Here is a 24528-nt window from a genome sequence, read left to right as displayed (position 1 = left end):
AATTTTTTTAATTCAAGTATCAAACTCTTCACACATATTAATTCTAGAAATGATTGATCTAATTTCATAAAAAAAAAAATTTATCAGTTATCATGATAAATCAAAAGATACAAATAACACGTCGTTCCGTAACCAACGTTCTAAAATTATTTTCCATTGGAGGAATATAATTTCACGGTAAATAGAAATCTGACTTCTGAAAACATGATTAATCATAGAAGCACCTCACACCATAGTCGGGAGGCAAATAAACTTATAAACTTGAATGGTAGAACAATATAGTCATTTTGGTAAATTCTAATAACAATAAATAAGTTCATGATAAAATAATCATAATAAAAAATAGCATATAAGAAAAATATATAGATATATATATCATTATAACCAACGACCGACCAAAATTTGTTAAGCATATTTGCACTAATGTAAAATTTTAGTTAAATCATATTTTAGTAAGGGTTTAAATGAATTGAATCTTCATGGATAAGTTTAGTGTTTAATTCCATAAAACTAGTTTATATTTGCTCGATTATATAAAGAATATACAAAATAAATAAGTTTCGTTACTATATTTTTAAATAATTTATGAATAAATTTATTTATTAACTTATATAAAATTTAATTATAAAAAAATAATAGATGTGAAAAATATTTGCAAATAGTTTAAGAAGTAATATAAATTTCATGAATATATAAAGATTTAATGTAAATTATAAGAGGCTTATTAATAATCATCTAACCTATTCTTCAAAGTTTGATTTTTCATCGTCCATTTTCCGGTAAAGAGTTAAACCAAATTAATGAGCATAATTTGAAAATTCAGTTTCATTTATTCAGAAATTTATTTTTTTTAAAATTGATATATCAATTTATTTGTTTATTTTAAAATTTAAAAACCAATTAAACTAAATCAGTACAATGGACTGTTATATCGCATGCAATGGATTGATATTAGTGAGCTTTTATTTTTTAAAAATCTCTAAAATTTTGATTTTTGATTTGACTATCCAATAGTATAGTAGACTATTATAAAAAATCGATTAATTAGATAACTGATTTAATTAACTGATTATTTATTAGTTTAATTTATTTGATTTTTTATAGTAAAATTCGGTCTATTCTATTTATAAAAATAGTTTAAGGAATAGAAAACATGAAACCAAGAACAAGTAAGGGTGTAAATGAGTCAAGCCGCTCGTGAGATATTCGAAGCTCGTGAGATATTCGAAGCTCGATTCGATAAAAGCTCATTCAAGCTCGTTTAATGAGACTCGTTAAGATAAGCAAACCAAGCTCAAGCTTTACAATATTCGACTCGTTAGCTCGTGAACATGTTCGTTAAGCTCATGAATCAACTTAAAAAAAATATAATAGTTTTGATATTGAATTTATAGATTTTACACTCTACTTATAAAAAATATAGACAAATATATTGAATTTATTTATTAGAATAAAATTATAAATTTTAATAAGAATATTATAATTTTTTAAAAATATATAATTTAGTTTTTAATGAATATTTAAATTTATAATTTATATTTATTAAGCTCGTTTAGGCTTGATAAAAGCTCGAATAAGCTCGTGAGCTATGAATATATTCGTTAAATAAAGCTCGAGCTCGGCTCGATTATAAACGAGTCAAACTCAAACATTCAAGAATTCGGCTCGACTCGGCTCGATTACACCCCTGAGAACAAGTAACTTATAGATATGATCCGAAATGTTATCATTTTACCTAATCATTGTGGTTAATCAAATGATGTCTTTGGAATTATTATACAGATAAATTTATATTAAATACCTCCTAAAAAAGTTAGTGTCTCTATTTCTACTTGGAAATTTTGTCTAGACCCTTTTAAGACATGGTGTTTACTCTCTACGAATTAAACATGTCTGTATGACTTTGAGATAGGAACAATAGAATTCTACTTCTCATGACTAAATTGCGATTAGTCATTTTATCTACCAAATATTTCCAAAAAGAAAACTGCAAGAAGCAAGCCAACATTGGAAGAACCATTTGGAAGGAAGGATGCAGTTCTTTTAAACTTGTTAATGGTTCCTCATTTGGTAAATTGATTATGGGTAAGAATTATCTTTATTAACTACAATAATTGTTCTTGATATAGACATAAGTTCAGATTTGTGTTCTGATCAAGACTAAAAATGAAGGAAATAATAATTTTGATTCATTTTTAATCGTCCATTTTCTTTAAGGTGAGCAAAAAAATCGGTTAAACTAAATTAATCAACTGAACTGATTGAATTCAAAATTTTGATTTTGTTTATTCGAAAATTCAAATTTTTTTTAAAAAATATCAATTATTTTGATGTATTCATTAGATCTCGATTTTAAAATTGAAAAATTAATTACACCAACTCACATTAGTTGGAAAACTATTACATAATAAGCAGTGGATTGATGTTGCTAGATTGATATTTAAAAAAATTCTCTAAATTTTAATTCCCAATCAACGGCTAAGAAACCAATTAATTCGTTAATTGACTAAATTAAATAATCATCGAATCAATCAATTACCATCATTCCAAAAAAAACAAAGCATGTTTTTTTTCTATTTAACCGTTCAGTTATTAACTGATTCCATTCAAACTACAAATTTCATACAATAGTTCATCATTTCCGTTTTGTTAAATCGGATGTACATCGATGTATTTAATCTAGTTTAGAATTGTAAGTCTTTACAAATTTATGTACAGAGAACAATTCATTTTGTTTAGAAATGTTTTTAACTTCATAAACATTCAAAGATACTACACACTTTGCCAACACACTTCCACATAAAAGTAAAATAAATGTTTGCAATGAAAATACTATTAATGATGATTATCTCGTAGCACAATAATTCCACAGGCATAATGGCAGAGACATCTTTTAAGCTGGATGGTGAGAATGCTTAAAATGGAAGGAATCAGATGCCATGAATAGGCACAGTAGCCATCCACATTTGATCCAAAATTCTCTGCATTTGATCTGCTAGACATGGAAATGGCCACTGGAAATATAGAAAAAGAAAGAAAGAGATGTGTGTATAACTCAAATGAACAAAGTCCAGCCACGACTAAATTGAAGTTTCTTTTTCTGTAGCATCGCCTTTGCTTGCAGCGGAAGACCTTGAAACAATACGGCATGGCCATGCAATAGAAATGACACCGAGAGTCACAGCGAGGGCAATTGAGGACCAAATCCACCTCTGCTGTCTCTTGCGCTTGTTACGGCGTTGTCGTGCCAATTCTGCACCAGAAACATACCCCACTGTTTATTTTGTAGAAGGATGTTGAGGAATAGAGAACATCAAACTAAGAACAAGTACCTTCAGAGAATGTATAGATATGATTCGATATTATGTCTAAACTTGTCTTAAGACTAAATTGTGATTAGTCATTTTATTTACTCAATATTTCCAAATAAAAAACTGCAAGAAGCAAGCCAACATTTGAAGAACCATTTGGAAGGAAGGATGCAATTCTTTTAGACTTGTTAATAGTTCCTCATTCAATAAAAAGCTTACGGGTGAGAATTATCTTTATTAAAAGTGATAATTGTTCTTGACATAGACATAATTTCAAAATTGTGTTCTGATCAAGACTAAAAACAGTAAATATTTACTTTTTAAGTGAGATTATGGAAACAATAAATGAAAGGACAAATGATCAAGTTTGATATGCTCACCTAATGCTTCTTGGTTTCTCTGAGACATCTCCTTGTTTGCAGTTTCATAATACTGGAGCCGATCCTGCAACCTAGCAATCTCGAAATTCTTAGACTGGATCAAAGGTTGAATAGTCAGTTCAGACTCGGCACAAGTAATGGCCCTCCCTACAGCATCAGCCACTATGCGAGAAACCACAATCTGTTGGCACAAATCCTCTGCAGGATTGATGTTCGGTTGATCTATAACATCACGGATAGAAGTTGGAGCGGGAAGCTTCAATCCCACAAGCGACAAATGGTGACTCAGTATCTGCCATTGGTTTTGCAAGGCCTCAGTTTCTTCTTCAGCTTGCTTGCGTCTCTCTACTTCCAACAATGTATTCAGCTTCAAGTCATGCAGTTCTTCAGCTTTCCAACTGTAAGATCGTGAAGTGCCGCAACTGGATAACTCTGCACCACACCAAGGAATAAAACAGGACTTCTGGACATAAATAATAGACTGTCATATAAATAACTATTTGTAAGTATATAAATTGAAGTAGTTGTCAAGCTCTACTGGTCCTACAAAGTTGCACGGTACGAAGAATAAGACTGAGATCGGATAAGCAAAGTATGTCTTAAGACTTTTGACAGATCCTAGAGGTGTCACACAGAGCCAGGTAGTAAAACTAGAACAATTATCAGCCTCCCTACAATGACAATGGTACAATGGATAAACAGAACTGAAGTGAGTGAACAACTTTCATGGTAGAACAATGCTAGATGAAGCAACAGTGCTTTACAAGAATAGGTTGTCCATCAGAAAAGGTAAGATAGCATTCTTCGATCAGCCACCTTAGACTGTCCATCAGCTTGAGAGCGACATGCCAAGAAGGTTTGCAACTACTGCACATTCAGCATCCTCCATAATTTTGCTAAAGTACCAAAATGAAAAGTATTCATAACAAAAGGCACAGGTATACTATTGCAAGGTAATTTAGGGATCAGAACATTAACATCTTTCGAGCCAGTCCCTGGAGTCATCTCTATCAGTAACTGTAGATAAAAGAGCAATTCCAATAAAGAAACAAAGCTTGAACACATATGTGTTAGCTCATTAAAGTTTCAAAGAATCAAACAAGTTTGAATTGAGAGCTCAATAACATCTAAACAACCCAAGCTCAATCCAAACTTGAACCAATCTCAAGCTCATAAAAAAGAAACCAAGTTAAGCTTGAACAATCATTTCAATGACTTGATTCATTTTACCTTATCAAACAAGTTTGAACACCACAAAGTTTGGCTTAACTCGGCTCGTTTAGGGCTGGATCAATGCTGCACTAAAATAACTATTCTTTTCATGTCATTGTTTGCCATTAACATACTGACCATTATCATTTACAGTACGAGAGAAAGATTTATATTCATTTTGCAATCCGACTCAGATATCCAAGTTATTGTCAAGAATATTCAATCTAGAACTAATGACTGAAACTATAAGCTGTTATATGGGCACCCATGCTTGTAGGAAAATGATGACATCTGAAACTAAAATAGTGTGGTATGACAGCATACCTTCGAAGGCATCAAAATACTCCCCTGAAGGAGTAGAAGGTTTCCAGATCGCAGAGTTGAGATTTCTGTCGAGCTTATTAACTGAGCAATTGGGATTATAGAAATTGTTAATCTCCGTATCTTTATCAAAATCGAGAGAGCCAGGTTTAGCCAGTTCATCTGATTCTACAAGCCCATCATCATCCACATGCGTGTCTTCTTCAGGCTTCTCTTCAAGAAGTTGGACGATGGTAGAATTTGGTTCCCCTTGGCGGCCGTTTGAAGCACCAGGCTTCTGTTCCCCTTCGATCTCCTGCCCGCGAACGTCACTAGCATCGCTCGGAGGCGCGCCATCGAGGAGGCGTGTGCCTCGCGGCTTGTGGTTGATGAGGTTAGAAGACGGCGGAGGGAAGGACGAGGGAGAGTCCGGAAGCGTAGTGGACTCCGGGATGGAGTTCAAAGACCGGGAGATGTTGAGGCGAGGGGTATTGTTCTTGGGTGACAAGTTCCGCGGGGACAGCGGCCGATTCACGGTGGATGTCACCGGAAGCGGCCGCTTCGGGGGAGGATTTCGAGAATCCAGCTTGGCGAACCTCTCCGACTGCGGCCTCACAGCATATGACGGGTATCGTCGATCGAGAAGCACAGGAAACGAATCAAGACGGAAACTTTACCAGCACGCGACACCTAAAACCACAAATTTGCCACCATTAATTCATAACAACAACGATAACAATGAACAATCCTTAGCGAATGTTTGGAAAAAGAAGCAACTTTGCTAACATACGCTCGCCGCATGATTGGGGAAAAAAAATACTCGAATCAGATTGGCGAAAGGGAAGACGGAATTGGCGAGGGCGACGCGAGGAGATTGGGATCTACAACAGCGTAGAACGGGTAGGATTCAAGGAGTCGCGCGATGCCGGTGAATCAGCGCGAGAATCGGAAACTTGACCTAATTCGTTCGGAGGAGGAAGACCCTCTCGCACGGACACGGACGACCCTCGCGATTTCAAAAAAAAATCATTCGATACAGAGGCGACAAAAATTACAATGACACCCCTATAGTTTCCATAACTTTTAACTTCGCTCTGAAACTTTTCGAAATTACCTTCTTGCTCCTGTGGTCTTGAAAATCTGACCGCGCAATTTTTCTATTGATGACGTCAGATAGGCGTCGATTCGATAATTCTAAATGTAAGCCCCTATTTGAAATTCTTCACTGGAGTTTAAATTAACGATGGTCAACGCGCGCCTTTGCCGCGCAGTCTGTCATTTTTTTTTATCTAAATTTGGCAAACTTTCATTTCACCGATTCATTGTAAACTCTTTTTCTTCCCCCCAAAAAATACAACAAAGGGGAAAAAAATCTTTCTTTTATTCATATTCTACTAAAATTTTAAAAATAACAAAAATACTAATTATTTTATTCATCATTTGATGCTTACATTATTCTTGAGTTATTACATCGATGTACCTTGATGAATTCCACACATTGCCTCATGATTACTAGTGTTGTGAAATGTGTCTCAAATTGATTGTTCATGCTCCAAGGTATTTTGAAGTTGAGCATTTCATCGACTACATAATTCTCAAGGAAATAGACACAATTGATTTGAACCTGAGCAATGATCTTTTGACGGAGCTCGGAGGCTTCTCTCTTGCTCTTTAGGTTGTTCTTTCGGGTCAACACAACCACAAACTGCAACCCTATAGTAAACAACTTAATGAGTGATATTTTTTATATTAAAATTGCACCAAACAAAGAGCATTTTAGATGGTCCTATTTGAGGTTTTTACAATATCAGGGGCGTATTTGAGTATTTGCTCCTTATCCGTTTCCTTTTCTCTGAAACCAAGATCAAAATTGAACCGGACCGGACTAATTCTGGTCATGGTTCGGTCTATTTGGGACCTACCACGTTGGCGAATGGCGTTGGCCACTTCAGCAAGTTTTTTGACCGCCACGTGGCGATGCTTCGACGACCCGCCGCAGCGCAGAACCAGCACCACGCACTCCGCCGTCGGGGCGCCGGTGAGCGCCGCCTCCACGTCAGCATCTGTCAGCCTCCGCGGCTCCGGAAACGGGGGCGCGTCTATCAAATCCACCACCGCACCGTCTTCGTCATCCTCCTCCTCCTCGCCGGCTGCGCCGTCGGGTGGCCTTGCCACGGGAGCCCGTACAACGCGGCGTTGTTCGGGAGTGGCGCCGCCCCCGGGGGCGGTCTGGGCCCGGAGGATCAGCGGGCCGGACTCGGCGGAGAGGACGCGGCACGCGGTGTTGACGAACGAGCTCTTGCCGTGGGCCCGGAACCCGGCGACCAGCACCGCAGGCGAGTCGTCCAGGAGAAGGAGCGCGTCGCGTAGCTCGCGACGGAGGGCATAGATGGCTCTCTCCCGGTGGTACCTGCGGACGGAGAGCAGCGCCGCGGCGCCGGTGATGGCGGCGGCTGCAACCCGGAGGAGGAGCATGAGGTTTCCCGTCAGTGGCTGATCAGGCGTAGAAAAAGGACAACTAAAGCCATGGACTTTTTTGTTTATTCATTTAAGCAAAGAATAAAGTTGCCGGAGGAGAAGTTCGTTCCCTCCTCCTTTGGTAATTCTCAATACTATACTTATCCGAGAAGATTCATCCGTGAAGGAGTTCATTTGTAGCCGGTCTAGCACATGAGATACAATTTAAGATTTAGAATTTGAATTTTGACAACTAATAAATATTTTCATTGGCTAATTATTATTCTAAAATTAATAGTTGTTCATCATTTATCTTTTCTATGTTGATCCTAAGATAGATTGATAGAGATATTGGGATGAATATATTCACCTTATGCCAATGTAAAGGAGTTCATACGCACTCATCTTTAATTAAGTCTAGATTCTCTAATTCGCAATCCAAAGTTTTTTCATGATACTTTTTGCAATTTATATGTTGGTTCGCGATAGGAATCAGGTTAAAATTGACTATGATCTTTTCTGGGTTCGCTTTCATATCTAAATTATAGTTTTGAATCGAGCTAGACGATCACGAGCGGGATTATTGATCAAAGGATCTGAACTCATCTTTAACCTTCGATGATGATTGATCAATCGATCGATGAGTCAGATGATTTGAATAATAATTTGTTAGAGTTGTTTAACCCATCCTTCGAGCATCCCACCGACCAATCATCTTCTGTACATGTTGTGCCCCCACGGGCGGGATCAACCGGTTATGACATGGTATTCTTGCAACATGGGTCGGGAGGTCGAAGGTCTGCGGCAGCAATTGCGATAACATCAATATCTGTCCGTGCTAAACACCTTCGACCGCCATGTCATCGCCGGGCCCGTATTCACCGTGATTTACTCCCTCTCATACTCGTGGGGCAGGGGTGAGGGGGCCGCTGGGCGGCGGGACCCGCCTTTGCAACATCTTCTGTACATGTTAATTACTTTTGATCCTATTTATCACACCCATTCTTCATACAAAATCTCTATCACACATGACAATTAGCATAAAAAATGGAGTCTTTTTAGACTATGTTTGATGAGGGATAATCAACCTTTCAATGCAATAAGATTATATTTCGAGATTGATTGCTATGTTTAATATAATCTGCATTGCAAGGCATAATTCAATTATATTATAAGTTTAATTATATTATCCCTAGCCAAACATAATATTAGTATCTCTGTTTTACAACACTTATCTGTCATAAATTCGCACCGGCAATGTGTCCAATTGATTAGAGGTTAAAAGACTTATTATAATAGGCAATGGATCATTTCATGATAGACGCATGTCCTCGGACAAACAAAAAAAAAATATCTCCCACCCCTTAATAAATTTGGTGGTCAACTATAAGTTGACATGATGATTTATCTCCCTTCGCGTAACTTAGGGATGAACTATGAAAAATGCTGAGATGAAGATAATCACCTTTGACTTGCTACATTTTCATGCTTAACTTAGTTTGTTAGACCATAATTTATTTTTTTTTATCTTTAACTCGATCGATAAGAAGTAGCACCGGAGGAGATAGTACGAAGAAACACGCAAAGGTGATCGACAGTGCTCAACTTAGGGATGACAACTCCACCTAGATCAAATGGAAAATATGATATCTGATCTGAATGGAGAAAATTTTTAGATTCAATTAAATAATCAAGTATTATTTTTAAATTCGGGTATAGAATCGAATGTGATAAAATTTTATCTATACCCTAACTGATACCCGATATACATAGTCCACTTATTGTCTTAAGAAAAAACTTAGTTTACCTCTTTATTTAGTCACTAATACTTACCTTTTTTTTTCCCATGAAAAATAAGGAGCAAAAGGAATATCAAAATTTAAGAATTAATTTAATAAATAATTTGATTTTTAAAAAATTATAAGTAATAATAGGATGAGTAGGGTATGGATATTGGATCGATACAATGAGAATAAAAGTTTAATACCTATAAACATAAAATTAGATATGGAAATGAATTTAATAAATAGAGATATATCTAAAGATCTAAATTTCCATCCAAATTCTACCCATTAATCTCCCAAACTCAACGGCCTACCCGCACCGATCACACTGATGCCATAGAGGTGGAGGCTCGATGCTAGACTTTCGATTTGGTGAGAAATAATCAAATGGTTCTAAACTCCTATCTTATTTTTCACAATACATAAATTTTATTGTCCCAGGTAGAGTTGAGCCGAGAAAAAAGACCTCTCCATAATAACTAATTATAATTTTTTAGTTTATCTCCTCATATATAGTTATGAGCTATTGGGGCGGATTCCAATTTATTTTAACTACCACAATACATAAATTTTATCTGATTAATAAATCAAATTAAATATAATTTATTAATCTTCGATTTGCAAAACGGAAGCCGTGGACGGTAATTGAAGCATGCGATAGATACATAGTCAATTTTTGTTTCACATATTAAACAATATGTTTTTCACGTATATGATTATATGATTATTGATTACCAAAAAAAACATGTGTCCTGGGAGTAGCTTAATTGATCCTTTTGATTTGTTCGAATTAATTTGTTTGATTATCGATCTCAAGTCTTACCGATCAATTCTTCAAAGTTGTTCGAGTTATTTGGATCGAACAAATCATTCAAAATGGCATACTTAATTTGGTTAGTCAAAATCAAGGGTAGTCAGGCCATTGAATAAAAAAAAAATCTTACTTATTTCAGTTCACACGTTGCGATCTCAATTGAGCAAACAATTGTTAATGATGATTATTAAAAAAATAATTAATTTAAAAATCCATCCAATTAATTAATTTTATATAGGTTTATTTGATTTTAATTACAAAGTTTCATGATTTAATTTATCAAAAAATAATTAATTTGATTTTGATCTACTTTTTAATCGAATGGTCATATCCAGAACATAGTGTCATGATTAGATTTTAAATGATAGATCATGGTTTTATAATTCGAAATTAAACTGCGATGTATTATTAGAAATTTTTTTCTTAATGTATAGTGAATCTGATAATGTTGTTCATTAGTAATGAGTCTAGTGTACATTTTTTTGATTTATCGGCCGATAAAAAAACTTTAGAACTAGACCGATTGCCTCATATTCAATATTACATAAATTAATTAATTATTTTTTAATCGAATGATAAATTTAACCAAAATAAAATGAACTTAAATTGATTTTGATAATTGTGTAACTCTATTAATCATTCCACTCAAGTTGACATCTTATCATAACCAATTAAATCGACTTGCTATTAATCGACTACCTGAGCAACCGATTATTATATCTAAATTGATATTTTTTTAAAAAAAATTAATAACAATTGAATAATACGTTTAATAGTCGATTGAGAGCTCGATTATCCAATTACTATGGATTGATTGATTCACAGTGTCAAATAATCCACTGAACTGCAGTTTAGTTTATTTGATTTTAATTACAAAATTCAATTAGCTTGTTTGTAAAAATAAAAAATAGTTATTCGTTCGATTTAGTGGGTTCGGTTTTTAATAGTGTTTGCAAACAGAATTTAAGATTTACTAGTCTGATTTGAAAATTTAATTTATAAAATATTTAAAGTTGAAAAAAAAATAAGTCCAAGTCAAGTATATAATAAAAGCTGGATTAGAAAAAACTGAAAAATAAAAATCAAAATGCATTTAGATTTAATTGTTTCCTTCCATTCTTCGAAATTCTATAGGCACGGTAAGTTAACCATACTGCGGTATGGTGATACGAGAAGGCGAGGCCCCCACCCTACATCGATCACGTTATCACAGTCGATTGTAGATCTAACGGTCAGGAGAAGCAGAGTACGACACGAGGTGGTTACGGTAATTCGCCCGATATATAAGGGAGCTCTCACCTCTTCGTATATCCTTAAGTTGTTTTGGTTTCGAGCCCTTTCTTCCGCTTCCCCGCTTGCTTCTTCTCCTTCTCCTTCCTCTCCATCTCGGCGGATAGCGACGACGGAGAGGCCTTCTCCCTCTCTGTCTCTCCTTTCCGGTCTCACGGCGCGTGCTTCTGTTGTCTTGGGAGCTTTCTTCGTCTTGATCCCCTTGAATTACTGCTCTCGTATCGGTTCTATCGGAATTGGAGCCGTGAGAGGAGGAAGATCGAGGATCGCCTTGGTTCCGGGTCCGATAGGCGACTTATCGACGGAATAGGGGAAAGAAGAAGGGGGATTTTTGTGAGCGTGCTCCTTTTTGGTTTTGTCGGTCGTTTCATGGCTGAATGAAAGGGCTGCGGGAGGAGGCTTGTATGGGTTCCCAGCTGAAGCGACCAACCGTTTCTAGAGCGGATCCGTGAGTTTCTTCTAGTTATCCACGTCGCTAGCTCGTGGATTGATTATGCTTCTGCGATTTTTTGTTGTGAGATTAGTCTAGTTTGTTCGTCGTGTGGTTGGTTGGTCTCGTTGGCTATAAGCTTGATACTGTATCTGATAGTTTCAATTTTTGTCCGATATTTTTTATATTAAGGAAGTTTTGAAATTTTTAGAACTTTATTCGATGAGAAAGTTGGATACGCAGGAAAAATGAGTCCTTTTCTATGCAAGTAGGTTTATTTCAACCTTGTTCGTTTTGTCATGAAAAGTGTCGCCGCGACGACTATTCTTTCTCGATTTTTGTTCAGGTTTGGCAATTCATATGCATAAATTGTGGGTGATCTTGAAAGGTGAAGAACAAAAATGTTTATCTTCCATTTTACTGATTGCCTCCTTTATTTTCTTCGCCCTTTTGGTCATTGTCGCTTTTGATTTAGGAAGGATGTGAGGTAGGCTTAGATCTGCTAGATTTAGAAGGATTTTGGTGTTCTTCTACAGGTCTGGGCAAACCCATATGGCGCCAGCACCAGCCGCTGTTGGTACTACACCCAAGCTTACGACCAATGATGCCCTTGCCTATCTGAAGGCCGTGAAGGATATATTTCAGGACAAAAGAGAAAAATACGATGAATTTCTTGAGGTCATGAAGGACTTCAAGAGCCAGAGGTCTGCACTTTATCCTTTTGGTTTAATTTTCTTTTCCCTCACCTTGCCTTATTGCATGGTTAAGTACATGTGTATTTTACTGTTGTCCCTTTGCAGGATTGATACAAATGGAGTAATTGCGAGGGTGAAGGAGTTATTTAAGGGGCATCGGGATTTGATCCTGGGGTTTAACACCTTCTTACCAAAGGGATATGAGATTAAGCTACCTGAAGAAAAGAAACCAATTGAGTTTGAGGAGGCAATTGATTTTGTTAATAAAATCAAGGTACAGATGCAACTCATGGTTTTTCTAGAACTATAACTATTAAACCAACTACCTTAATGCATTTCTTCTGTTGCAGAATCGTTTTGAGAATGATGAACATGTTTACAAGTCCTTCTTAGATATCCTGAATATGTACCGTAGGGAGAATAAGTCAATCCATGAGGTCTATGAAGAGGTATTATTCTTGTAATTAACACTGTACTTTGTGACTACAACTAAGTGCGATTTGAACATATTGACTGATATTACCAGGTAGCAGCTCTCTTTCAAAATCATCACGATTTGCTTGAGGAATTCACACACTTTTTGCCTGATACCTCAGCAACATATGCTCCGCTGCATCATGGACATGCTGGTCGAGCTTTTCCACGTCGAGATGACAGGAGCTCTATGATGCCTGCAGTAAGGCATTTTCATGTGGATAAGGTACACTGTATTTTCCTATTAAGCTGATTTATTCATTTCTGGAATTTTTTCTTGAAAGTCTTTCTTTTTGTGACTCTAAAAAAGTGAATACTAATTAAGACTTGCACTTTTGGTGCTGGCGCAAATTTTTCTAAGAGAATTATGACTTTATTATTATCAGTTATTATACTTAATTAAGTCCATTTTGGTTTCTAGAGGGACAGAGCTCATTTGGCACATGCTGACCGCAACTTTAGTGTTGATCGCCCTGATACAGAACATGATAGAAAGAGAAGACATCCAAATAGGGACAAGGATAGGAAGGATGATAGTGACAGGAAAGATCATGAACGAGATGAGGACTTGGAGCTAGATAGTGGTGATTTAGATAATGCACAGCATAGGCGTAAACTTTCGCCTCGAAGAGCTGATGATTCTACTGCTGAGCCAATGCAACAAGGAGCTGATGGCCCTGGCATTTATAGCATTTCATCTTCAACATTTGATGATAAAAATGCTTTGAAGAGTATGTCTCATATCATCGGCCAGTTGACTCATATGTTTAATCTGGTTAATTTTCTGATGCTTGCATATTTGATGCATTGACAATAATTTCCTTAGCTTGCATAGTTAATGCATTGATATAAATTTTCCATCTTCAACATCCGTGCTCATGCAATATTATTAACTATGCCCCTTGAGACATTTGTCGTTGAGTGAACTTGTAGATTATTAACTTGTTATTATGTTCTAATGATGTCGTGCTCACCATGTTTCCCTACTTGTTCAGCTTGTGTGATAAAGCTAATTTGTTCTGATTAAGGCCTTATTCTATCTTATTACTTTTTGCTTTAATCTGTAAAAAAGTATGCCTTTCCCAGGGAAATTGACTTTTCCAGAGTCTAAGGCTTGCTGTAGCATGATGTACCAAACTTCTTTGAGATTAGCACTATATTTTTTTAGATCGGAGACAGGCTTCGGTTAAATCTTCCTGCTGCCAAACCTGGACTGCACAGTGACTCTGCCAAATCTGAATTTTCAATTTTTCCATATTTTGGTCAAAGGAATGTGAAAAAGATGTTTAGTTCTATACTAGAAACTCAAATAATGATTCATTCATTTATTATTGAACACTAATGAAAATGATAATAAAAATTGGGTTGCTTGAAGGTATTTTACTTTATCTAGTTTAATGCAATGTGAAATGTTTACTGGACAAATTATGCAGAATATTGGAATAATGCAGTGTAGTGTAGGTAACATGTCTATCTGGATGGAGTTGATATTTGATAGTTTGCTGGAATATACTCCATTTGCTTAATTTTGGTTAAACCTGGTTCAATTAGACTTGGATTTAGAAGTTGAGAATATACGACCAAGTTGGGTTGCTTTTGGGTTAAAAATCCTGCCTGGCCAATTCCCTACGTTAGGTTCAACAGTTTAATGAGAATTTACTGTGCTTATCAGAGTTACTTGCTTATTTTTTTCTATTAGCTAGATATCTGTCAGTTGTCTAATTATGTCTATATATACTTGCGTAAATGCTGCATCTTGTTGTATCTTATTTAATATTCAACTTATATGTGGCAGGTGTGTATACTCGAGAATTTAATTTCTGCGAAAAAGTGAAGGAAAAGTTGCATCCTGACACCTACCAGGAATTTTTGAAATGTCTTCACATATACAGCCAAGAAATAGTTACTAGAACAGAGCTAAAGAATCTGGTAAGCAATTGATTCTGGAAGCAAGAATATGTATGGTTTCTATGTCAGTATTGGAATGCCTTTGAAATTCATCAACTTTATTTTGCATTAATGTATCAAATGCTGTAACCTGTTATTGTTCTCTCTTTCTTACGGTCCAATATTTAAACTACTTGTTATGATGGTTGACCCTTGACCTACTACAAAGAAATGGCTTTTCGACATGCAGTGAATAAAATAACCGGAGATGTATATTTGGCACTGAGTGCATTAAGAAGATAAATGACAACTTTTACCCTCCACAGAAATTAATAACATCGTCTATGGAGGATGGGAAGTGGTTGCTCCGGCGAGATCTTGAACAAGGCGTGCCTTTTGGCAGTGATATACGGTGCAGGGGGCAGGAATGAACCAAAACACACATCAAAGAAGAAAAAAGATATGACTGGCCCATGGGTCTAAGGCAACTCTTGTTAACGAGGCACCTTTTAGTAGAATTGGTTGGGTTCTATAAGAACTCCATAATTAATTGTGATTGTGTAAAGTAGTCCCGGAATGGTCACTGGGAGGGCTCCTCACCTTGGAGTTGTATTCCACTGTAGAACAAAATTGTATCGGTCAAAGCAGACAATACCTCAACATTGCCGAGAATATGATGTGTTACCAATATAATCCACATACTAAAGGTTATATAAAACATTCATATACAGGGAAAATGATGAAATTTATGAAGTCTTTGGAGTTCTTGTATAAGTACATCTCAAGTTTTGCTGCTTATAGTGATCAATATGTTTCTAACACTAGTTATGTTTGATCTAGTAGTATACTCTCCTACTAGTTCCCAGGGACCAAGTGACCACTTCTGCCTTTGCCATCCCATCCTAGAGACCTTTTTTACCTCGAGAATGCTCCTCTCACGAGACCTATTCTATTCCCCATCTTGGTTCCACCTTCCCTTCTCTCCACCACTTCTTCCTATCACAAGGTTGCTTTCTCCCCATGGTAGTTTGAGTGCAACCTTCTCTTCCTGGATCAATTCTGCTTCTATGCCACATCAGGGACTAATTCAATCATCAAGCAGTCACTTGAATTATTGTGGTCGCTGTGTCGTCCAAAGTTGGGCTGTGGTTGTATTTTTACTATTTGTTTTGCCTTACTTTTGTCATTTTTGGTTTTATGTGATGAGATAACCATGACAGATTGTAGGGTTCATATGGAGTTGTTCCTCCATGGATGAGAGTATTAGGAATGGATTTATTGTGGAGAGTTGCACTAAATTTATAGGAGTTGGGCTAACATTCTGGGTTTTAATGTTTTTTACATCGATGACTTCATTAAACTTTAATCCCTTTCTCCTCTTTCCAGATCTAAATTATGGTGTTTTTTCATCTACTATCAAACGCTACTTGTCCTCATCGATGGCAATGGATGTTGTATACCCCCAATAATATTTAACTAAGGATTTGTTTTCCATAGAGGCTCGTATTCTAGAAAGGGAGCCTTGGCGCAACGTTAAAGTTGTTACCATGTGATCTTGAGGTCACGGGTTCGAGTCGTAGAAACAACGTTTTGCAAAATGCTAGGTAAGATTGCTTAGAATAGACCCAATGTGGTCCGACTCTTCTCCAGGACCGTGCACTGACCGGAGCTTTGTGCATCGGGCTGCTCTTTATTCATCAATCTTTCGATGCAGCATTGGGAAAATTTCCAAAACACTATTCCTACTTTTGTATACGAGGCAATTATGGTTTTTTATTTGATAAGACCCAATTTCGTTTCGTAAAGATTTAACTAGATCATCGAGATGAGAATCTCAACTTCCATTCACTAAGTAACCAAAATAGATAAAATGAAACATAGTAAAATAAGATGGGCAGAATTGTGTCAAAGAGGGAAAATTGTGAACTATTAGAAAATTATTAAGGCAAAAAATGGTAAATATCAAAGTAATTTTAGAATCCCAATACATGTGATACTTAAGGTATCTCTATTAAATTGGTAGGTTTTGTAGCTGCACATAAAAACATGGGTTTCTAAAATAAATAATTATACCAACTCCCATCTCATAGGAATTTAAAGTTCACAAATCAAAGATTATCTTAATCTAGTTGATGTCTTCCTATCTTGATATTTTTTTAATAACCCTCCTTTTGTAGCCAGTTTTTGCACCATATCCAAAGTTATCGTCATTATTGTGTTATAGCGTCACCACTTTGTATTAGCAGATTTAATTCACAAAAATATATGTATTTAGAAGGATCTCTTAGTAAATAATTAATATTACCCAAGTGCAACAACCTTTATGCTATGCTTACCTTCTAAATTTACCTTGTGTTTCTTGAAGCTCATGGTAGCTATCCAATAAAAGTGAATCTATAATGGACTAAATAAATTCTTGTATGATTCGAAGTACAGGTGGCTCTCTAGCAGCTTTTTTCGGTTACAAAATGGACTGTGTACCCATGCGGTGCATATGCATATATATGTCTCAATTTTCTTTGCTAAAGAATGCAAATTCTTAAGACAGTGATATATTTTTGGAAAGACAATAATTCTATGGCTATCCTATTATGCATAACATGTTTCTCAATATTTGTATTTTTTATTGTCTTCTGTTTGAAGATACAGTAAATTATATATTTTAAAACTCCATGCTTGTTGTTACAGGTTAGCGACATCCTAGGGAAGTATCCAGAGCTTATGGAAGGTTTCAATGAATTTCTGGGCCACTGCGAGAATATAGGTGTGGCTATACATCTTTCTAATATCAGCCATCCAACTACTTGATATGTGTTTTTATTAATATATTTTGGTAATTTAGGCTTTCAGAGTTTTCTACCCCAAAATTTTTCTGCAGATGGATTTCTAGAAGGTGTGTTCAACAAAAGTACGTTCAAAGGTCTTTTTCTTTCTAGTGTATGTTGAAATTGATAAATTCTTTGTTTTCTTGGATTTTTTATGTCCATAAAATTCAGTACTTTGAAATACATCTATTTTGTTTCAGTTTTATTATTATTCTAACCGTGTGCTTGTTCAATGAAGGACATATGGCTAGGCCAGTTAAGATAGAGAATAGAGACAGAGAAAGGGACCGAGAACTGGTTGAACGGGAGAAAGATCATGAGAGTGAGAGAAACACTGAAAGAGAAAGAGTTGATAAAGGCATCTTGCACAAGGCTACTTTATGCTCAAACAAAGAAAAATATAATTTATGGAAACCAATTTCAGAGCTTGATCTCTCAGATTGTCAATGTTGTACTCCAAGTTACCGCCTTCTTCCAAAAAATGTAATTTTTATCCCTAATATTTTTCATGTGTATACGTTTATTTATGTAGTTCATATTTGAGTTGATTTTAATGTTGAATACTTTGATTATTGCTTGCCAGTATCCTATACCATCCACTAGCCACAGAACTGAACTTGGAGAGTCAGTATTAAATGATCATTGGGTGTCAGTGACTTCTGGAAGTGAGGATTATTCTTTCAAGCACATGCGAAAAAATCAATATGAAGAAAGCTTATTTAGATGTGAAGATGATAGGTAATGACATAAATACTTGCCGATTTAGTTTCTCTTTTTTTGCAGCCACTGTTTTGGGGTTATTAACAATGACTTGCTATTATAAGTGTATTTTGTCCTTTACACCATCTTTTAATTTCATATTTGGTCTTTATTATTTTTTATTTTATTATTGATGCATGTGCAGATTTGAGATGGATATGTTATTGGAATCAGTGAATGCCACCACTAAGCGTGTTGAGGAACTGCTGGAAATGATGCAAGATCCTGCCAATACTATACGCATTGAAGACCATCTTACTTGTTAGTATACATCACAATTTCACCTATTAAAAAGTAGCTTATGTTTCATTCAAGCATTTTACTGCATTACTTTGACTACATGCTTAGCTTTTCAATGACTTGAATTTCTCTGTTTCTTTCTCTCTCTTAAATAGCTTTGAATTTGAGATGTATTGAACGGCTATATGGAGACCATGGTCTTGATGTCATGGATGTAATTCAGAAAAATGCTAGTCTTGCATTGCCAGTCATATTAACTCGTCTGAAGCAAAAGCAAGAGGAATGGTCTAGGTGTCGGTCAGATTTCAATAAAGTATGGGCAGAAATATATGCCAAGAATTATCATAAGTCACTTGATCATCGCAGTTTCTATTTCAAGCAACAGGATTCAAAGAATTTGAGCACAAAAAGTATGTGATCATTTATTTTGTTTACAGTTCTTTATGAGTATTTTAAGAGACAACATTAACAACAGAAGTTCTCATTGCTTATTAAAGTGATAATGCTGTAATGCACATATTCTAGCCTTCTATGTCATTTTCTTCGTTTTTTTCCTTCCAATCTTGTTTATCTGTTTGTTTATTGTTTGAATAGCTTTGTTGGCTGATATTAAAGAAATTAATGACAAGATGAAGAAGGACGATGACATTCTTCTTGCTGTTGCTGCCAAAAATAGGCACCCAATTATTCCCAATATGGAATTTAAGTATGCAGATGTAGATGTTCACGAGGATTTATATCGAATCATAAAATATTCAAGTGGAGAAGTGTGCACATCTTCAGACCAGTTGGACAAAGTCATGAAGTTATGGAGTACTTTTTTGGAGTCCCTGTTGGGTGTTCCAAATCGAAATCAAGGTGTAGGAGATGGACAAGATATAAATTTGAAGAGTCGTGTTGTCAAAACCAGTGTTGCAGATTTGGCTGAAAGCAATGGGAATGCTGGAGCTATTAAGCAAATTAAAACTGACAATAATATTCTACATGAACAAGCAGGTTGTGGCAGGACTGGCTTACTAAATGAAGACGTGATCGTTACTGAAACTTGCTCTCATAATGTAGATCGTGCCATTTGGCATGGTGAAAATCTTATCAATAATCCACATCAAGGAGTTGTGCAGAGTAGTGTTCCTATGATTGATGAAGTTTCTCGAGGAGCTTTGCCAAATGTGCATTCAGAAGAGTTGCCAGATAGTAACAATGTTGTAAATAGAGCTGAAGAAGTTGATACTCGATCAAATCAAGAGAATATAACAGGTATTGGTGTTACTTTTTGTTTATCAAAAGATTTTAACTTTCCATTTTTTTCACCTTTTTCTTATTTTCTGGTTTTTATCTGGAAGGGATTACTGGTGCATCTTTGAGAACTGTCAATGTTGGAACAGAGCTGCAAGGTGAACCCCGTGCAACCAGTGAAACTTTACCTTCTTCAGAGGTATAACGTTGACCTTTTGTCCTTATTTGAGTCAGGATATATGGCTTATGATTTATGTTTGCATGAATCATGATATTATACTTAGCCATATGAGTATGGCAGTGTGCTCCATGTTTTTCCAAGGTCTTAGCCATATGAATATGGCAGTATGCTCCATGTTTTGCCAAGGTCTATGCCTTATGGTTATTATTGGATATGACAAAAAGTCTTTTCAGCTGGGTTAGCAGATCAATATTTTGAAATTAAACATTAATTGTTATCCTACTTCAATTGGGAACTAAAAATGTTGCTCATTATAGTTGAAAGAGAGTATGGACAGATGCATTACCCATGTTTTGGAAATGTTTTTTTTCTCTATTATTATGTTGCCTTAATTTCAGGCATTATTGATGATGATAATGGTTAAATCGGGTGACAAACAGTATTTTTTTGGTTGCTAAGATGTTTCTTGCATTAGAATCTTGCATTTTTAAAACTATATAAGAATACAACCGGAATGCATTATTTTTGAAACTAATCAGGTTCTAATTGGGTTCTTCCAAAAGAACCTGCCGGATCTGGCTTACAAATTTGACTGGTTCACCTTAGTTTATTCATCATAGGCAGAGTTCTTCTAAATTGACCATGGCAGTAAAAGGAAATTAAATCCGTTGCACACACTCCACATAATTATGCATATGTGGTAGTCCATGCTGTCCATATTAAGAAATATTATTAATCATTATGTTGATAAAAATACATAAAATCTGTGCAGCAAACTAATGAAAATATGATGTTTAAATCTATGCATCTATAATTCTACATAATGTCATTTATAATTTCAGATACCAAAAATATATGCCAACCTTTGCAGTATAATATTAATCAACCCATGTGATTTCCTCTCATACTTAGACTCGACATTTGTCTCCACTATAGTCATGTCAAATATCAACGTTTGGACAAAGATACTACGAGTTGCACAATATTTCTATTGATCATGTGTAAAAAAATTAATAACCATGTCAAATATTTTGAGCTGCGTCAGTTATTCTATCTGAGTAATGTACAGCAGTCATATGCATTTTTGGAAGGATGCACAACTTGAAGGGATATGTGGTTAAGGTGGATGCATTAGCCATCCCTTTCCTGAAATAATGCACATCTGTTGTTTGACCACCTAAACCACTCTTTCAGAATTTATTGTTTTCTTTGTCCATGCGTATCAATGAGTGCTAGTGATGTTTGCCCTGTTAAGGGAATTTTGATGTTTTACTTAGAGATGACAATTTCATATGGAATTCCATGATGTTTCTTAATGTTCTAGGGTGGACACTCTGGGAGGCCAATTATGTCTGTAAATACTGGTGGCACGGTTGAAGGTAATAAAGGTTTCAAGCCTACTGAAAGTCCTACATCCCTTAGGAATTTTAAGATTGAAAGAGAAGAAGGTGAATTGTCACCTACTGGAGATTTTGAAGAGGATAATTTTGTGGCGTTTGGAGACACTGCCATAATTGCAGCTGCTGAGCAGAAAGATGTTTCCATTAGCAGAGAGTACCAAGTCAGGCCTGGATGTGGTGATGCTGCTGGTGAGAATAATGCTGATGATGAGGATGAAGAAAGTCCTCAACGATCCACCGATGCCAGTGCAAATGCATCAGAGGCGGGTGAGGATGCATCTGGTAGTGAATCTGGTAATGGGGAGGAATGCTCCCATGAAGATCATGAGGAAGAGGATGATGCAGAGCATGATGATGAGGAGCCTAAGGCTGAAAGTGAAGGGGAGGCTGAAGGAATGACTGAAGCACACGATGTTGAAGGGGAAATTACATCATTACCATATTCAGAACGATTTCTTAACACTGTGAAACCTCTTGCTAGGCATGTGCATGCTGCATTACATGATAAGCATGAAAAATCTTCGAAGATATTTTATGGAAATGATTCATTCTATGTGTTGTTTCGGCTTCATCAGGTCAGATAGTCCTTGGTTAATTCTTTTTACCAATATATGAGATAGTAGACTAATGTGCTATCTCCATTGCAGATGTTGTATGAAAGGATAGTCTCTGCTAAGACAAACTCATCTGCTGCTGAAAACAAATGGAGAAATTCTAAAGATTCAAACCATCCTGATTTATATGCTAAGTAATGTCACTTAAACATGTTCCGCAGTTATTTTGGGTTTCCAGATAGTTATGCGCGAAGGCTTAATATATTTTACTTTGCAGATTTATGAGCGCTCTATTCAATCTACTTGATGGTTCTGCTGACAATACCAAATTTGAAGATGATTGCCGTTCCATTATTGGGACCCAGTCATATGTACTTTTTACATTGGACAAGCTAATCTTCAAAGTCGTTAAACAGGTATCTTTTTTATATATTCATAGATGGCTCTCAAACTATTGTATCATTTTGTTTTATATATACATCTTTGTTTGTTTCCAGCTTCAGGCAATAGTCTCAGATGAGATGAATAGTAAGCTTCTCCATCTCTACTTGTATGAAAAATCAAGGCGAGCTGGGAGGCATTTTGATGTTGTTTATCATGAAAATGCCCGGGTTCTTCTGCACGATGAGAGTATTTACAGATTTGAAAGTGTCAGTTTCTTCATCTCTTAGCCTTTTTTATGAAGCGACATTCACTTTTTGATCGAAAGAGGGGAAATGCATACAAACAATACTCTTTCTAATTACCTTTTTTGTGCTCTATCCATAGTTAAGCAAATGCTTTCTTCTTTCAGTATTCACATCCTTCAGATGTAACCCGACTGTCAATCCAACTCATGGAATATGGACATGAAAAACACGATGCTACGGCAGTTGCAATGGATCCCAACTTCTCATCTTACTTGTACAATGATTTTCTCTCAAGTGTGCCAGTCAGGAAGCGGTTGCAGGGTGTCTTCATGGGAAGGTGAGTATTATCAACACTAATCTCAAGTTCTTACATTACCCAATGTTTTTACCAGATGAACTTTGGCAGGAATAAGCGCAAAAACAAGGGTGCAGATGAGTATTCTGCTACTTGCAAAGCCACGAAAGGGATTCAAGTCATCAACGGCTTGGAGTGCAAGATATCTTGCAGTTCATCTAAGGTACATGAATGAACTTTTAGTTGAAACTTTTAGTTTAATTACCTCTTCGATCACACTATCTTATTTCTTTCCCCTTTTCTTCCCAGGTGTCTTACGTGCTAGATACCGAGGATTTATTGCTCCGGTCAAGAAAGAGAAAAAGATATTCAAGCGACGGAACTATGTCGAGTAGCCAAACAAACTTGACACAAGAATACGACACTAAAGCGAATCGATTCCGCAACTTCGTTTCCACTTTCATGTGCAGATCCTAATGCAATGCTGCAGTTGGTAAGAATCAAATATTCCTTCATTCAATTGCAATTCCCTCAGTTATTAGAAGAATTTTCTGATATATTTGCACAAAAGACTAGAGATAAAAACTATAATTTGCTTGTTTATCTATTTTCATCATTTCCTCAAGCTTTCCATCCTTCAGGTGATCAATCTGAAAAGGTCAAGAATCTACCAGCAACCATGGCGAATTTGCTTTGCTGGATTTCTGGTACGCATGTCAACACTGTATATAGATTATTCTATAGCTGTTGGCATCACAAATTTGTACATATGCAACCCCTAACTTTCCCCCTCTTTATTCATACTCTATTTTCTTTCCACCTGATTCACATATTGCCAGTCTACCAGAACAAATGTGTAATGTTCAGTTATAAAATGCTTATATTTTTTTTTTAAATTTTATTTTATTTTATTTTTGTAACAAGTGTAGGTTTCAATGCACTTCCATGTGTTATGGATGCCTCGTGTTGGGAAATTTGGATTGTGGTTAAATTTGAGGTTTGAAAAAGAAATATAATTTTTTTATCATTAATCTTTTGATACCATTCACCTCTAGTATATTTAATTTGAATGTGTTAAAAGGTTCAATAACAACCAGTTTTATTTTATTAGGTTTATTAGGTGAGGTTGGTTATATGAATCCTTCTATATTATTGGACTCTAGCTCTTATTATATTTTTTTATCTATATTTAAATATATTTCATTTTATTTTATTATTATTAACTAAGGTTGTTTTAGTCTTCTTTTTTATTTTATTTGCATATTTATTTTAATTTTATATCGTCCAACTTAGAGTATTTATTAGTCGTTTAAGTATTTATTTATATATTTTTTAAAAAATTTTCTCAATAGTTGTAATTTTCTGATTTTCTCTT

The 24528-nt window shown here is 35.7% G+C and overlaps 3 protein-coding genes across 8 annotated transcripts; 1 reads left to right on the top strand and 2 right to left on the bottom strand.

The window, feature by feature from the left end:
- Positions 1 to 2835: 2835 nt before the first annotated feature.
- LOC122054645 lies at positions 2836 to 6004 on the bottom strand. The gene is made up of 5 exons (XM_042616093.1): positions 5994 to 6004; positions 5228 to 5874; positions 3692 to 4123; positions 3146 to 3274; positions 2836 to 3014 (listed from the first exon to the last, which is right to left on the bottom strand). The coding sequence occupies exons 1-5, from the start codon at positions 6002 to 6004 to the stop codon at positions 2836 to 2838; spliced, it is 1398 nt and encodes a 465-aa protein (XP_042472027.1).
- Positions 6005 to 6603: 599 nt separating this feature from the next.
- Positions 6604 to 7755, bottom strand: LOC121968048. Its single transcript, XM_042518570.1, has 2 exons — positions 7126 to 7755; positions 6604 to 6916 (listed from the first exon to the last, which is right to left on the bottom strand). The coding sequence occupies exons 1-2, from the start codon at positions 7676 to 7678 to the stop codon at positions 6651 to 6653; spliced, it is 819 nt and encodes a 272-aa protein (XP_042374504.1). The 5' UTR covers positions 7679 to 7755; the 3' UTR covers positions 6604 to 6650.
- Positions 7756 to 11579: 3824 nt separating this feature from the next.
- Positions 11580 to 24110, top strand: LOC122055711 (paired amphipathic helix protein Sin3-like 4). 6 transcript variants are annotated; one of them, XM_042617277.1, is made up of 23 exons: positions 11580 to 11996; positions 12515 to 12682; positions 12779 to 12947; positions 13024 to 13122; positions 13200 to 13373; positions 13569 to 13878; positions 14943 to 15076; positions 17723 to 17798; positions 17913 to 17927; positions 18098 to 18342; positions 18443 to 18597; positions 18764 to 18879; positions 19014 to 19268; positions 19453 to 20115; positions 20202 to 20293; positions 21600 to 22250; positions 22323 to 22423; positions 22507 to 22645; positions 22727 to 22879; positions 23023 to 23195; positions 23265 to 23376; positions 23463 to 23646; positions 23795 to 24110. In XM_042617277.1, the coding sequence occupies exons 1-22, from the start codon at positions 11926 to 11928 to the stop codon at positions 23628 to 23630; spliced, it is 4239 nt and encodes a 1412-aa protein (XP_042473211.1). In that variant the 5' UTR covers positions 11580 to 11925; the 3' UTR covers positions 23631 to 23646; positions 23795 to 24110. The 6 variants fall into 6 exon arrangements, with proteins under 6 accessions (XP_042473211.1, XP_042473210.1, XP_042473209.1 ...); XM_042617276.1 differs by having other exon boundaries at positions 17913 to 17942; XM_042617275.1 differs by having other exon boundaries at positions 17913 to 17954.
- Positions 24111 to 24528: the final 418 nt, after the last annotated feature.

This window comes from Zingiber officinale, chromosome 3B (genome assembly GCF_018446385.1).
Source record: "Zingiber officinale cultivar Zhangliang chromosome 3B, Zo_v1.1, whole genome shotgun sequence".
Classification (NCBI taxonomy): Eukaryota; Viridiplantae; Streptophyta; class Magnoliopsida; order Zingiberales; family Zingiberaceae; genus Zingiber; species Zingiber officinale.
This window is presented reverse-complemented; position numbering and strand designations above follow the sequence as displayed.